General features: G+C 45.8%; 1 protein-coding gene across 1 annotated transcript; it reads right to left on the bottom strand.

Annotated features, from left to right (window-relative positions):
- Positions 1-7,591: 7,591 nt before the first annotated feature.
- LOC129854808 (slit homolog 2 protein-like) lies at positions 7,592-14,364 on the bottom strand. Its single transcript, XM_055921953.1, has 2 exons — positions 12,644-14,364; positions 7,592-7,892 (listed from the first exon to the last, which is right to left on the bottom strand). The coding sequence occupies exons 1-2, from the start codon at positions 12,856-12,858 to the stop codon at positions 7,817-7,819; spliced, it is 291 nt and encodes a 96-aa protein (XP_055777928.1). The 5' UTR covers positions 12,859-14,364; the 3' UTR covers positions 7,592-7,816.
- Positions 14,365-15,773: the final 1,409 nt, after the last annotated feature.

Raw genomic sequence — 15,773 nt, forward strand, 5'->3', positions numbered from 1 at the left:
GGGGAGGAGGAGGAGGACGGTCTGTCTCCTCTCTCAGTGGTTTACCTCAGGTAGAGGTGAGGAGGAGGGAGGAGGAGGACGGTCTGTCTCCTCTCTCAGTGGTTTACCTCAGGTAGAGGTGAGGAGGGGGGAGGAGGGGGGAGGAGGAGGACGGTCTGTCTCCTCTCTCAGTGGTTTACCTCAGGTAGAGGTGAGGAGGGGGGAGGAGGAGGACGGTCTGTCTCCTCTCTCAGTGGTTTACCTCAGGTAGAGGTGAGGAGGAGGGAGGAGGAGGACGGTCTGTCTCCTCTCTCAGTGGTTTACCTCAGGTAGAGGTGAGGAGGGGGGAGGACTACTCTGGAAGTATGCTTGGGGTCATTGTCCATTTGGACGACCCATTTGCAACCAAGCTTTAACTTCCTGACTGATGTCTTGAGAAGTTGCTTCAATATATCCACATAATTTCCCTGCCTCATGATGCCATCTATTGTGTGAAGTGCACCAGTCCCTCCTGCAGCAAACCACCCCCACAACATGAAGCTGCCACCCCCGTGCTTCACGGTTGGGATGGTGTTCTTCGGCTCTTCGCCCTTTTTCCTCCAAACATAAAGATGGTCATTATGGCCAAACAGTTCTATTTTTGTTTCATCAGAACAGAGGACATTTCTCCCAAAAGTACGATCTTTGTCCCCATGTGCAGTTGCAAACCGTAGTCTGGCTTTTTTATGGCGGTTTTGGAGCAGTGGCTTCTTCCTTACTGAGTGGCCTTTCAGGTTATGTGGATATAGGACTCGTTTTACTGTGGCTATAGATACCTTTGTACCTGTTTCCTCCAGCATCTTCACAAGGTCCTTTGCTGCTGTTCTGGGATTGACTTTTCGCACCAAAGTACGTTCATCTCTAAGAGACAGAACACGTCTCCTTCCTGAGCGGTATGACGGCTGCGTGGTCCCATGGCGTTTATACTTGCATACTATTGTTTGTACAGATGAACGTGGTACCTTCAGGCATTTGGAAATTGCTCCCGAGGATGAACCAGACTTGTGGAGGTCTGCAATTCTTTTTCTGAGGTCTTGGCTGATTTCCCATGATGTCGAGCAAAATGACAGCCCCCCTACTTCCCGCGGCTATGGTCTAATGTTCTGATTTCTCAGGGGGTACTGTAGCCCCCCTACTTCCCTATGGTCTAATGTTCTGATTTTCTCAGGGGGTACTGCAGCCCCCCTACTTCCCTATGGCCTAATGTTCTGATTTCTCAGGGGGTACTGCAGCCCCCCTACTTCCCGCGGCTATGGCCTAATGTTCTGATTTCTCAGGGGGTACTGTAGCCCCCCTACTTCCCTATGGCCTAATGTTCTGTTGATGCCTGTGTTCTTCTTATTTAGAAACATTAAAAAAACTAAATGTTTTTTTTACCATTGATACTGAACAAAACCATAAACTCTACATGTAAAGTGTTGGTCCTATGTTCAATACCCTGAAATAAAAGATCCCAGATATGTTCCAGACGCACAAGAAGCGTATTTCTCTAAAAATGTTGTTCACAATTTTTTTTACATCCCTGTTAGTGAGCATCCATCCACCTGAGGCATATCAAGAAGCTGATTAAACAGCGTTATCTTTACACAAGTGCACCTTGTGCTGGGGGACAATAAAAGCTCACTCTAAAAATGTGCAGTTTTGTCACACAACACAATACCACAGATGTCTCATGTTTTGAGGGAGCGTGCAAATGGCATGCTGACTGCAGGAATTTCCACCAGAGGTGTTGGCAGTGAACTGAATGTTAATTTCTCTACCATAAGCCGCTTCCAACTTCTTTTTAGAGAATTTGGCAGTACGTCCAACCAGGCCTCACAACCGCAGACCACGTGTAACCACGCCAGCCCAGGACCTCCACATCCGGCTTCTTCACCTGCGGGATCGTCTGACACCAGCCACCCCGGACAGCTGATGAAACTGAGATGTATTTCTGTTTGTAATAAATGTCCTTTTGTGGTGAAAAACAAATTTTGATTGGCTGGGCCTTGCTCCCAAATGGGTGGGCCTTTGCCCTCCCAGGCCCACCAATAGTGTCACCACTGCCCAGTCATGTGAAATCCATAGATTAGGGGATAATTAATTTTATTTCAATTGACTGATTTCCTTAAATGAAATGTAACTCGGTAAAATCATTGAAATTGTTTTAATCTTGCATTCATATTTTTGTTCAGTATAGTTTAATTTGATGAAGAAACAAACAAGCAAAACCTCCCCTTCTGTCTTGCCCAATGCAAGTAGTCAAGACTGTCAATTAAAGGGTTTGGCTCCTGAGACCACTTGGAAAAAAATCTTAAATCATCAAAGTTTTATTAAAATATAAAGTTTGAGAGGAGTAAAACAGTGAGACGACATTTCCTTTTTATCGCAGGAGGCAGGCACACACTATTTTAACCATGCAGGAGGCAGACCCACATTATTTTAGCCATGCAGGAGGCAGGCCCACATTATTTTAGCCATGCAGGAGGCAGGCCCACATTATTTTAACCATGCAGGAGGCAGGCCCACATTATTTTAACCATGCAGGAGGCAGGCCCACATTATTTTAACCATGCAGGAGGCAGGCCCACATTATTTTAACCATGCAGGAGGCAGGCCCACATTATTTTAACCATGCAGGAGGCTGGCCCACATTATTTTAACCATGCAGGAGGCAGGCATATATTATTTTAACCATGCAGGAGGCAGGCCCATATTATTTTAACCATGCAGGAGGCAGGCACATATTATTTTAACCATGCAGGAGGCAGGCCCACATTATTTTAACCATGCAGGAGGCAGGCCCACATTATTTTAACCATGCAGGAGGCAGGCCCACATTATTTTAACCATGCAGGAGGCTTGCCCACATTATTTTAACCATGCAGGAGGCTGGCCCACATTATTTTAACCATGCAGGAGGCAGGCCCACATTATTTTAACCATGCAGGAGGCAGACCCACATTATTTTAACCATGCAGGAGGCAGGCCCACATTATTTTAACCATGCAGGAGGCTGGCCCACATTATTTTAACCATGCAGGAGGCAGGCCCATATTATTTTAACCATTCAGGGGGCAGGCCCATATTATTTTAACCATTCAGGGGGCAGGCCCATATTATTTTAACCTTGCAGGAGGCAGGCCCATATTATTTTAACCATGCAGGAGGCAGACCCACATTATTTTAACCATGCAGGAGGCAGGCCCACATTATTTTAGCCATGCAGGAGGCAGACGCATATTATCTTAGCCATGCAGGAGGCAGACCCATATTATCTTAGTCATGCAGGAGGCAGGCCCATATTATCTTAGCCATGCAGGAGGCAGACCCATATTATCTTGGCCATGCAGGAGGCAGACCCATATTATCTTGGCCATGCAGGTCCCGTTTAAAACGTGCACAAAACCCTCTCCATTATTTAGGCTACGTCTCCAAGCCCATCATGAAACGAGAGACGAGAACCCCCGGCGAAAACCAGATAACCCTTGTATTTAAAACGTGATCTGTAACCCCGTTTAATTTGAATTACAAACCTAACTTACTAGAACGATTCAACTTCCTGGTTTTAACGGCGACAGCGTCTGTGACGCAACTTTCAATGTAACTTTCCCAGAGGGGAGAGAGAGAGAGAGAGATGTGTGAACACGACGTGATCTGTAAGAGGGGTTCTGATTGTGTTCATAAACCACAGTGTCTATTCAAGAAGCAGTGGGACGGGTGAAGGGGACATTCGACCCTCTCTATTCATAGAGGATCTCTGTCCAGCTACTGTGAACAGCGTGGAAGTGCTTGAAACCCTCCGTAGTCTGCATCGTTTTAATTACTATATCCCCAATGGAAGGGGGGGAAATGATGGTGCCTGTAAATGTGACAGTCTAATTAAAACAAGTTGTAAAGTGATTTTGTTTAGAAAATAATGGAAATTATTCGTTCTCTTTTTTTGTATAGGCCTTATCAATAATGAAGGTCATCTTGCTTATTGGCAGTGTTTGGCATGTCCACGCTCAGCTAGCCTGGAGTCAGACCTGGAGTCAGACCTGGAGTCACACCTGGAGTCACACCTGGAGTCAGACACAGACCTGGAGTCAGACCTGGAGTCAGACCTGGAGTCAGACCTGGAGTCAGACCTGGAGTCAGACCTGGAGTCAGACACAGACCTGGAGTCAGACCTGGAGTCAGACACAGACCTGGAGTCAGACACAAACCTGGAGTCAGACCTGGAGTCAGACCTGAAATCAGACCTGGAGTCAGACCTGGAGTCAGACACAGACCTGGAGTCAGACCTGGAGTCAGACCTGGAGTCAGACCTGGAGTCAGACCTGGAGTCAGACCTGGAGTCAGACACAGACCTGGAGTCAGACCTGGAGTCAGACCTGGAGTCAGACCTGGAGTCAGACCTGGAGTCAGACCTGGAGTCAGACCTGGAGTCAGACACAGACCTGGAGTCAGATCTGGAGTCAGACCTGGAGTCAGACCTGGAGTAACACACAGACCTGGAGTCAGACCTGGAGTCAGACTGCAGTCTTTGTAGGCTTTATTCAGCTCCTGGAGAGGCTCAGAGAGACTCGGAATTTGATGTTTTTGTTGGTACCCAGGACGTCGGGAGACGCTTTCAAAACCGTCCACTACGGTCAAAACCGTCCACTCCGGTCACAACCGTCCACTGCGGTCAAAACCGGCCACTACGGTCAAAACCGGCCACTACGGTCACAACCGGCCACTACGGTCACAACCGGCCACTCCGGTCAAAACCGGCCACTACGGTCACAACCGGCCACTACGGTCACAACCGGCCACTCCGGTCAAAAATAAAAACCTCTAACCAAGTGTTCAGAGCTGGGATTAAACCTGCAGTCTATGGAACAGGAGCTCCCTGCTTATCTCACTACACCATCCATCCACAATGAGCTAGCATGACCAGACAGCCTTAAACCTGCAGTCTATGGAACAGGAGCTCCCTGCTTATCTCACTACACCATCCATCCACAATGAGCTAGCATGGCCAGACAGCCACCTGCAGTCTATGGAACAGGAGCTCCCTGCTTATCCCACTACACCATCCATCCACAATGAGCTAGCATGGCCAGACAGCCTTAAACCTGCAGTCTATGGAACAGGAGCTCCCTGCTTATCTCACTACACCATCCATCCACAATGAGCTAGCATGGCCAGACAGCCACCTGCAGTCTATGGAACAGGAGCTCCCTGCTTATCTCACTACACCATCCATCCACAATGAGCTAGCATGGCCAGACAGCCTTAAACCTGCAGTCTATGGAACAGGAGCTCCCTGCTTATCTCACTACACCATCCATCCACAATGAGCTAGCATGGCCAGACAGCCACCTGCAGTCTATGGAACAGGAGCTCCCTGCTTATCTCACTACACCATCCATCCACAATGAGCTAGCATGGCCAGACAGCCTTAAACCTGCAGTCTATGGAACAGGAGCTCCCTGCTTATCTCACTACACCATCCATCCACAATGAGCTAGCATGGCCAGACAGCCTTAAACCTGCAGTCTATGGAACAGGAGCTCCCTGCTTATCTCACTACACCATCCATCCACAATGAGCTAGCATGGCCAGACAGCCACCTGCAGTCTGTGGAACAGGAGCTCCCTGCTTATCTCACTACACCATCCATCCACAATGAGCTAGCATGGCCAGACAGCCTTAAACCTGCAGTCTGTGGAACAGGAGCTCCCTGCTTATCCCACTACACCATCCATCCACAATGAGCTAGCATGGCCAGACAGCCACCTGCAGTCTGTGGAACAGGAGCTCCCTGCTTATCCCACTACACCATCCATCCACAATGAGCTAGCATGGCCGGACATATTTAATGGCTGAACTGCACCCTGGGAGTTCTTTTTCTTGTTTAACCCAATCCTTCATCCTTAACCAATCGGAAATGTAATGCCTGAATTGTTAACCAATCGGAAATGAATGCCAGAAGTTAAGCCTAGAGTTGTTTTGTGTATACCAAAACAATGAACCCTTTTAAATTTAACCCAGTCGGAAAGTAATGCCTTAATTTAACAGTACAGTTCAGTATCTGCGTGCCTCGTATAAAACGTCTGGAGCTCATTGCGTCAGCTGTGTCTCTAAATGGACAGGACATCGCCACTGGAGGAATCTTTGAGTGTTATTACCGTCAAGTAGTTTGGGGTTTGTTAGAGGGGGCCAGAGGGGTGTTGTTGACTGGCTGGCTGGTTTAATCTGCCAGCTCCGAGGGTCATGAGTTCAATCTCATTGACAGGCTTTCATTTTTTTTTCTTCTTTTTTTTTTTTTCTTGTTGAAATTTGAGGTTTGGAGCGATTTAGAAATGTGGAAAAACGTCTAATTCTGCACTTGAGACTGTGATAACTTGTTGACAGGCTATAACGTTATACATCAACACGTCTAAACAGTAGCCTACAGCCTTGTTTATAGCCCGTTTATAGGCTACTGAACACGCCTTGTTTATAGCCCGTTTATAGGCTACTGAACACGCCTTGTTTATAGCCCGTTTATAGGCTACTGAACACGCCTTGTTTATAGCCCGTTTATAGGCTACTGAACACGCCTTGTTTATAGCCCGTTTATAGGCTACTGAACACGCCTTGTTTATAGCCCGTTTATAGGCTACTGAACACGCCTTGTTTATAGCCCGTTTATAGGCTACTGAACACGCCTTGTTTATAGCCCGTTTATAGGCTACTGAACACGCCTTGTTTATAGCCCGTTTATAGGCTACTGAACACGCCTTGTTTATAGCCCGTTTATAGGCTACTGAACACGCCTTGTTTATAGCCCGTTTATAGGCTACTGAACACGCCTTGTTTATAGCCCGTTTATAGGCTACTGAACACGCCTTGTTTATAGCCCGTTTATAGGCTACTGAACACGCCTTGTTTATAGCCCGTTTATAGGCTACTGAACACGCCTTGTTTATAGCCCGTTTATAGGCTACTGAACACGCCTTGTTTATAGCCCGTTTATAGGCTACTGAACACGCCTTGTTTATAGCCCGTTTATAGGCTACTGAACACGCCTTGTTTATAGCCCGTTTATAGGCTACTGAACACGCCTTGTTTATAGCCCGTTTATAGGCTACTGAACACGCCTTGTTTATAGCCCGTTTATAGGCTACTGAACACGCCTTGTTTATAGCCCGTTTATAGGCTACTGAACACGCCTTGTTTATAGCCCGTTTATAGGCTACTGAACACGCCTTGTTTATAGCCCGTTTATAGGCTACTGAACACGCCTTGTTTATAGCCCGTTTATAGGCTACTGAACACGCCTTGTCTATAGCCCGTTTATAGGCTACTGAACACGCCTTGTCTATAGCCCGTTTATAGGCTACTGAACACGCCTTGTTTATAGCTCGTTTATAGGCTACTGAACACGCCTTGTTTATAGCCCGTTTATAGGCTACTGAACACGCCTTGTTTATAGCCCGTTTATAGGCTACTGAACACGCCTTGTTTATAGCCCGTTTATAGGCTACTGAACACGCCTTGTTTATAGCCCGTTTATAGGCTACTGAACACGCCTTGTTTATAGCCCGTTTATAGGCTACTGAACACGCCTTGTATAAAGGTCTACAAACGCTGACAAATATCTAAGTCTGTTTTTGTACTACAAACAAAAATGTTTCGATCCCTTCGTTGTGATGACTCGGCGATAAAACCTTATATTAATTTAATAACGGCGGCCTTTCGACAAACACTGAATCATCACAGTGTTTCCATATGAACGACCTGTTGTCAAATCGTGAAGTCACAAGTTGTAAAAGGTTGTCCCGTCGTAACAACTAAAGCCGACTACTTACAGCACACGCAGATTCCTCAGTCCAGCGAAGTCGGCCTTGGCGATTTTAGTCAGATTATTAGCGTTCAGATCCCTGGAGAAACAAGACGACACGATGAGTTACAATATGGACAAAGGAAAACAATCATGCACATTTAAACATGTTCTAAAAACAGATTTAATTAAAACACAACCTACACTTCACCGTTATATTAGTACGTATTAGTAAGTTATTGACATTAGTACCCTGGTTATTGACTTTAGTACCCTGGTTATTGACTTTAGTACCCTGGTTATTGACTTTAGTACCCTGGTTATTGACTTTAGTACCCTGGTTATTGACTTTAGTTAGGCCACAATTAAACGACTGTATACAAAACGACGGAGGAGAATCTCAGGATACAGATGGACTTGTTCATCTCTCCATTACAGGTGAGAGAAGTCCGCCTATGAAACCATACGCTGCTTAAAGGGATGACGAGAGAAGTCCGCCTATGAAACGATACGCTGCTTAAAGGGATGACGAGAGAAGTCCGCCTATGAAACGATACGCTGCTTAAAGGGATGACGAGAGAAGTCCGCCTATGAAACCACACGCTGCTTAAAGGGATGACGAGAGAAGTCCGCCTATGAAACGATACGCTGCTTAAAGGGATGACGAGAGAAGTCCGCCTATGAAACGACACGCTGCTTAAAGGGATGAGGAGAGAAGTCCGCCTATGAAATGATACGCTGCTTAAAGGGATGAGGAGAGAAGTCCGCCTATGAAACCATCTGCTGCTTAAAGGGATGACGAGAGAAGTCCGCCTATGAAACGATACGCTGCTTAAAGGGATGACGAGAGAAGTCCGCCTATGAAACGACACGCTGCTTAAAGGGATGACGAGAGAAGTCCGCCTATGAAACGACACGCTGCTTAAAGGGATGAGGAGAGAAGTCCGCCTATGAAACGACACGCTGCTTAAAGGGATGAGGAGAGAAGTCCGCCTATGAAACGATGCGCTGCTTAAAGGGATGATGAGAGAAGTCCGCCTATGAAATGATGCGCTGCTTAAAGGGATGACGAGAGAAGTCCGCCTATGAAACGATACGCTGCTTAAAGGGATGACGAGAGAAGTCCGCCTATGAAACGACACGCTGCTTAAAGGGATGAGGAGAGAAGTCCGCCTATGAAACGACACGCTGCTTAAAGGGATGAGGAGAGAAGTCCGCCTATGAAACGATGCGCTGCTTAAAGGGATGATGAGAGAAGTCCGCCTATGAAACGATACGCTGCTTAAAGGGATGAGGAGAGAAGTCCGCCTATGAAACGACACGCTGCTTAAAGGGATGAGGAGAGAAGTCCGCCTATGAAACGACACGCTGCTTAAAGGGATGACGAGAGAAGTCCGCCTATGAAACGATGCGCTGCTTAAAGGGATGACGAGAGAAGTCCGCCTATGAAACGATACGCTGCTTAAAGGGATGATGAGAGAAGTCCGCCTATGAAACGATACGCTGCTTAAAGGGATGACGAGAGAAGTCCGCCTATGAAACCATACGCTGCTTAAAGGGATGACGAGAGAAGTCCGCCTATGAAACCATACACTGCTTAAAGGGATGACGAGAGAAGTCCGCCTATGAAACGATACGCTGCTTAAAGGGATGATGAGAGAAGTCCGCCTATGAAACGATACGCTGCTTAAAGGGATGACGAGAGAAGTCCGCCTATGAAACGATACGCTGCTTAAAGGGATGACGAGAGAAGTCCGCCTATGAAACGATACGCTGCTTAAAGGGATGATGAGAGAAGTCCGCCTATGAAACGATACGCTGCTTAAAGGGATGACGAGAGAAGTCCGCCTATGAAACGATACGCTGCTTAAAGGGAGGTGTTTAAGTTTAAATTGTAGTAGGCTAAATGAAAATGTTTTAGTGTGACCTAACAAAATCACATCAATCTCCACAGCGGGTAGAAAACAGTTACAATCCTACAGGCTTTATTCATTCATTCAAGTAAATTCACCAGATCCGTTTTTGATTAGTTCGAGCTGTGTGTGTGTGTTAGTGTGTGTTAGTGTGTGTGTTAGTGTGTGTTAGTGTGTGTTAGTGTGTGTGTGTGTGTGTTAGTGTGTGTGTGTGTGTGTGTGTGTGTGTGTGTGTGTGTGTGTGTGTGTGTGTGTGTGTGTGTGTGTGTGTGTGTGTGTGTGTGTGTGTGTGTGTGTGTGTGTGTATATTTCGGGCCGAGGGTTTTCGCGTTGCAACAGCCCGAGACGTCAAACATAAACCCATAACTTCATGAACCGCTTATCCCGAATTTAAACGGACCAAGTTAATTAACTGTCCGTTACCAAATGGTTCCAGTCTCTGCGCCATTTCTATTAATTATCATCTATAAAAACAAGCCACAAGGTAAATTTGTGGTTCTGTCGTGAACCACTTCACCAGAATGACTTAGTTTGGAGAATTCTGTTGTAGGACTTTTTACAGCAGATAATGGCATCAATATATTATGATAATGGCTGGCTATAATCAGTGGTTCCCAACCTTTTTAGGTTACTGTACAACTAACTGAATGTTGCTCTGCCCGGAAGTACCCCGGAAGTACCCCGGAAGTACCCCGGAAGTACCCCGGAAGTACCCCGGAAGTACCCCTTCATGTGTATTTTACCAGCAACCCTACTCTCCCATGAGTCTTCTCCAGTACAACCTGTGACTACGGTCCTAATACCCCTGGTCTATATTATAGACTTCAGGGTAGACAATAAACCCTATATAGTGACTACAGTCCTGATACCCCTGGTCTATATTATAGACTTCAGGGTAGACAATAAACCCTATATAGTGACTACAGTCCTGATACCCCTGGTCTATATTATAGACTTCAGGGTAGACAATAAACCCTATATAGTGACTACAGTCCTGATACCCCTGGTCTATATTATAGACTTCAGGGTAGACAATAAACCCTATATAGTGTCTACAGTCCTGATACCCCTGGTCTATAATATAGACTTCAGGGTAGACAATAAACCCTATATAGTGACTACAGTCCTAATACCCCTGGTCTATATTATAGACTTCAGGGAGGGTAGACAATAAACCCTATATAGTGACTACAGTCCTAATACCCCTGGTCTATATTATAGACTTCAGGGTAGACAATAAACCCTATATAGTGACTACAGTCCTGATACCCCTGGTCTATATTATAGACTTCAGGGTAGACAATAAACCCTATATAGTGACTACAGTCCTAATACCCCTGGTCTATATTATAGACTTCAGGGTAGACAATAAACCCTATATAGTGACTACAGCCCCTGGTCTATATTATAGACTTCAGGGAGGGGAGACAATAAACCCTATATAGTGACTACAGCCCCTGGTCTATATTATAGACTTCAGGGAGGGTAGACAATAAACCCTATATAGTGACTACAGTCCTAATACCCCTGGTCTATATTATAGACTTCAGCGTAGACAATAAACCCTATATAGTGACTACAGTCCTGATACCCCTGGTCTATATTATAGACTTCAGGGAGGGTAGACAATAAACCCTATATAGTGACTACAGTCCTGATACCCCTGGTCTATATTATAGACTTCAGGGTAGACAATAAACCCTATATAGTGACTACAGTCCTGATACCCCTGGTCTATATTATAGACTTCAGGGTAGACAATAAACCCTATATAGTGACTACAGTCCTGATACCCCTGGTCTATATTATAGACTTCAGGGTAGACAATAAACCCTATATGGTAACTACAGTCCTAATACCCCTGGTCTATATTATAGACTTCAGGGTAGACAATAAACCCTATATAGTGACTACAGTCCTGATACCCCTGGTCTATATTATAGACTTCAGGGAGGGGAGACAATAAACCCTATATAGTGACTACAGTCCTGATACCCCTGGTCTATATTATAGACTTCAGGGAGGGTAGACAATAAACCCTATATAGTGACTACAGTCCTACTACCCCTGGTCTATATTATAGACTTCAGGGTAGACAATAAACCCTATATAGTGACTACAGTCCTGATACCCCTGGTCTATATTATAGACTTCAGGGAGGGTAGACAATAAACCCTATATAGTGACTACAGTCCTGATACCCCTGGTCTATATTATAGACTTCAGGGTAGACAATAAACCCTATATAGTGACTACAGTCCCTGGTCTATATTATAGACTTCAGGGAGGGGAGACAATAAACCCTATATAGTGACTACAGTCCTGATACCCCCTGGTCTATATTACAGACTTCAGGGAGGGGAGACAATAAACCCTATATAGTGACTACAGTCCTGATACCCCTGGTCTATATTATAGACTTCAGGGTAGACAATAAACCCTATATAGTGACTACAGTCCTGATACCCCTGGTCTATATTACAGACTTCAGGGGAGACAATAAACCCTATATAGTGACTACAGTCCTAATACCCCTGGTCTATATTATAGACTTCAGGGTAGACAATAAACCCTATATAGTGACTACAGTCCTAATACCCCTGGTCTATATTATAGACTTCAGGGTAGACAATAAACCCTATATAGTGACTACAGTCCTAATACCCCTGGTCTATATTATAGACTTCAGGGTAGACAATAAACCCTATATAGTGACTACAGTCCTGATACCCCTGGTCTATATTATAGACTTCAGGGAGGGGAGACAATAAACCCTATATAGTGACTACAGTTCTAATACCCCTGGTCTATATTATAGACTTCAGGGTAGACAATAAACCCTATATAGTGACTACAGTCCTAATACCCCTGGTCTATATTATAGACTTCAGGGAGGGTAGACAATAAACCCTATATAGTGTCTACGGCATGTACTCACAGTCTCTCTGTGTTGCGTGGTATATTCCTGGGAACGCTGCGGAGACTCTGGCCGTGACAGTCCACGGTAGAGCTGGAACAGGAGCACTGCGCAGGGCATGGCTGGCCTTCTACCCCGCTGGACAGCTCCAGGACCACCAGGACGACCAGCAGACCGCGACACAGACCCAGAGCTGAGGCAAGGCACGGAGCAAGGAGGCTCGACCTTAGGGACATTATCACTGCAGTAGTCTACAAAGGAGAAGGGGCCGAGGAGTCACCGAAGGGTTGTAAAATCCACCGGAGGAGTAAAATCCCACAAGAACGATTCCAACTCTCTCTCTCTCTGTCTGTTTATTGTGTGTTTGTTCCTCCTCGTTGTTGTGCTTTTAGTAAATAAAAATCTCGTCAGAAGAAACCCGCACGTCTGGATGACAGCGGCCGGGTGGAAAGAGAGTGAGGAAAGGCGGCAGGCTGGTAAACGGACAACTGGCGCTAGAGCGGCACAAAGTTATTCCACATGGCCGCGGCATGCAGTGCGGTAATCCCCTCCCGTGTGAAGCGATGTATAGACCGTAAACCCAAGACAAACCTCCCTAACGAACCTTTTGGCGAACACACACACTCTCCCACACACACACACCAGGTGAGATTAGACACAGCGCGAGGTGGGTGAGTGATTGGTTGTTGTATTATTCATTCACAGCACGCGCAGAACGAGGAAACGGTATTCGTCCCCCCCCCCCCCCTCTCGGTGATCTCGTGCAGGTCAACGTGGCTTGAGGTATTGATTTCCTTTCAGACGTCCGTTTAACACCGGGAAGAGCCCCGTGCTTAGAATCACACTCCGTGTGTGTGTGTTGTCGGTGAAAGAGCTCTCCGAGACTGCGTGTTGTGTGTGTGAGGGAGAAGAGAAGAAAACGGTAACGTTTCCACTGCGTCTGTCCAAGCAACACCTTGCACGCACACACACTCAACCCCTCTCTCTCTTCCTCTCACTCTCCCTTTCTCTCTCTCTCTATATATCCCTCGAACACACACACACACACAATGACGAGTCTGCGTTTTCCTCCGAGGCAGAGCGACGCTGTGTGGTAGACCACTCTCTCTCTCTCTCTCTGCAGTGGCCGGCCACCTGATGCCGTGAGCGGGCTGGAGAAGAGGCCTAGAGCCGTCTTGGAAGGTGACCACCGTAACTAATCGTAACCTACCAGTGCACCTTCAAAAAATCACTCTTGATCATTAGAAAAAGGTTACAAGTGTTCACCACAGCAGCAGAAAATCACAAAATAATCCAAAACGTTAGTCAAAAATCCAGGCGCGGAAACAGAGCGTAGGACAGTAGCTTAATTAGGAGGTTCTTAACATCCAAAACGGTTCCGGTAGTAATATCACAGGAGAACCACAACCAATATAAAGTTGAGGTAATGCTGCAGGAATAGTAACGAGTCAAAGGGTGGGGGGTAGATAATATCTCTGTGTCTCTGTCTGCAGAATCAACCGGGGTTGTTTATAAAAACGCTGCGTCAACCTGGTCAATGTTACAAATCCAATTCTCCCAACCGCGCGTTTTCGGTTGTCAATCTCGTCCGTTAATCCGTGCCGCTTCTTTCGGTGTTTCTGTCCCCGTGGGTTTGGGGGGGGTTTCGCTTCTGTTTTTTAAAAGTACAAACTCACAACAGTGTTTCACCAGGGAACTTCCTTTCCAAACCCTATCCCAGGAACCTTTATACTGGCCGGGTAACTCCTCCCCTACCCCCTCCCCGAACCAGACTCCTGCCCGCTACCCCTCTACCTTGTACGGTGCTCAGACCACAGCGTCACACTGCCTGACGCAGCAGCGCGGAGTGTGTGTGTGTCAAATCATAATACTGGATTCTACACATCAGACAGAGAATATTGACCTGATGGGTGGATCTGAGACAGGGGATATTTTCATCTCTCTCTCTCTCTCTCTCTCTCTCTCTCTCTCTCTCTCTCTCTCTCTCTCTCTCTCTCTCTCTCTCTCTCTCTCTCTCTCTCTCTCTCTCTCTCTCTCTCTCTCTCTCTCTTCTCTCTCTCTCTCTCTCTCTCTCTCTCTCTCTCTCTCTCTCTCTCTCTCTCTCTCTCTCTCTCTCTCTCTCTCTCTCTCTCTCTGTCTCTGTCTCTGTCTCTGTCTCTGTCTCTGTCTCTGTCTCTGTCTCTCTCTCTCTGTCTCTGTCTCGCTGCCTCTCTCTCTGTGTGTGTGTGTTTGTTGGGCATGCAGAATGTCAATTATTTCCTCCTTTGATTCAATTCCACTTTAACACTGTTTGGTATTTGCTGCAGAGGCTGTGTTTATGTTTGTGTGTTTGCGTGTTTGCGTGTTTGCGTGTGTGTGTGTGTGTGTGTGTGTGTTTTTTTTATACCTCAGTCTACCTGACTTTATACCTCAGTCTCTACCTGACTTTATACCTCAGTCTCTACCTGACTTTATACCTCAGTCTCTACCTGACTTTATACCTCAGTCTCTACCTGACTTTATACCTCAGTCTACCTGACTTTATACCTCAGTCTCTACCTGACTTTATACCTCAGTCTCTACCTGACTTTATACCTCAGTCTCTACCTGACTTTATACCTCAGTCTTTCTGACTTTATACCTCAGTCTCCACCTGACTTTATACCTCAGTCTCTACCTGACTTTATAGCTCAGTCTACCTGACTTTATACCTCAGTCTTTACCTGACTTCATACCTCAGTCTACCTGACTTTATACCTCAGTCTATCTGACTTTATACCTCAGTCTCCACCTGACTTTATACCTCAGTCTCTACCTGACTATACCTCAGTCTACCTGACTTTATACCTCAGTCTACCTGACTTTATACCCATCTACCTTTTATTTATTTATTTATTTATTTATTTTTTATTTTATTTTATTTAACCTTTATTTAACCAGGTAGGCAAATTGAGAACACGTTCTCATTTACAATTGCGACCTGGCCAAGATAAAGCAAAGCAGTTCGACACATACAACAACACATAGTTACACATGGAGTAAAAACAAACATATAGTCAATAATACAGTGAAAAAAAATAAGTCTATATACAATGTGAGCAAGTGAGGTGAGATAAGGGAGGTGAAGGCAAACAGATATATGTATAAATAAATAAAATATAAAAAGGCCATG

The sequence above is a fragment of the Salvelinus fontinalis genome, chromosome 5 (genome assembly GCF_029448725.1).
Source record: "Salvelinus fontinalis isolate EN_2023a chromosome 5, ASM2944872v1, whole genome shotgun sequence".
NCBI classification, from domain to species: domain Eukaryota; kingdom Metazoa; phylum Chordata; class Actinopteri; order Salmoniformes; family Salmonidae; genus Salvelinus; species Salvelinus fontinalis.

Coding starts and splice junctions, on each gene's coding strand:
- LOC129854808 (XM_055921953.1), bottom strand. CDS start 12,858: ATGTCCCTAAGGTCGAGCCTCCTTGCTCCGTGCCTTGCCTCAGCTCTG. Junction 7,893..12,643: donor CCACGCAACACAGAGAGACT/GTGAGTACATGC, acceptor TTGTTTCTCCAG/GGATCTGAACGCTAATAATC.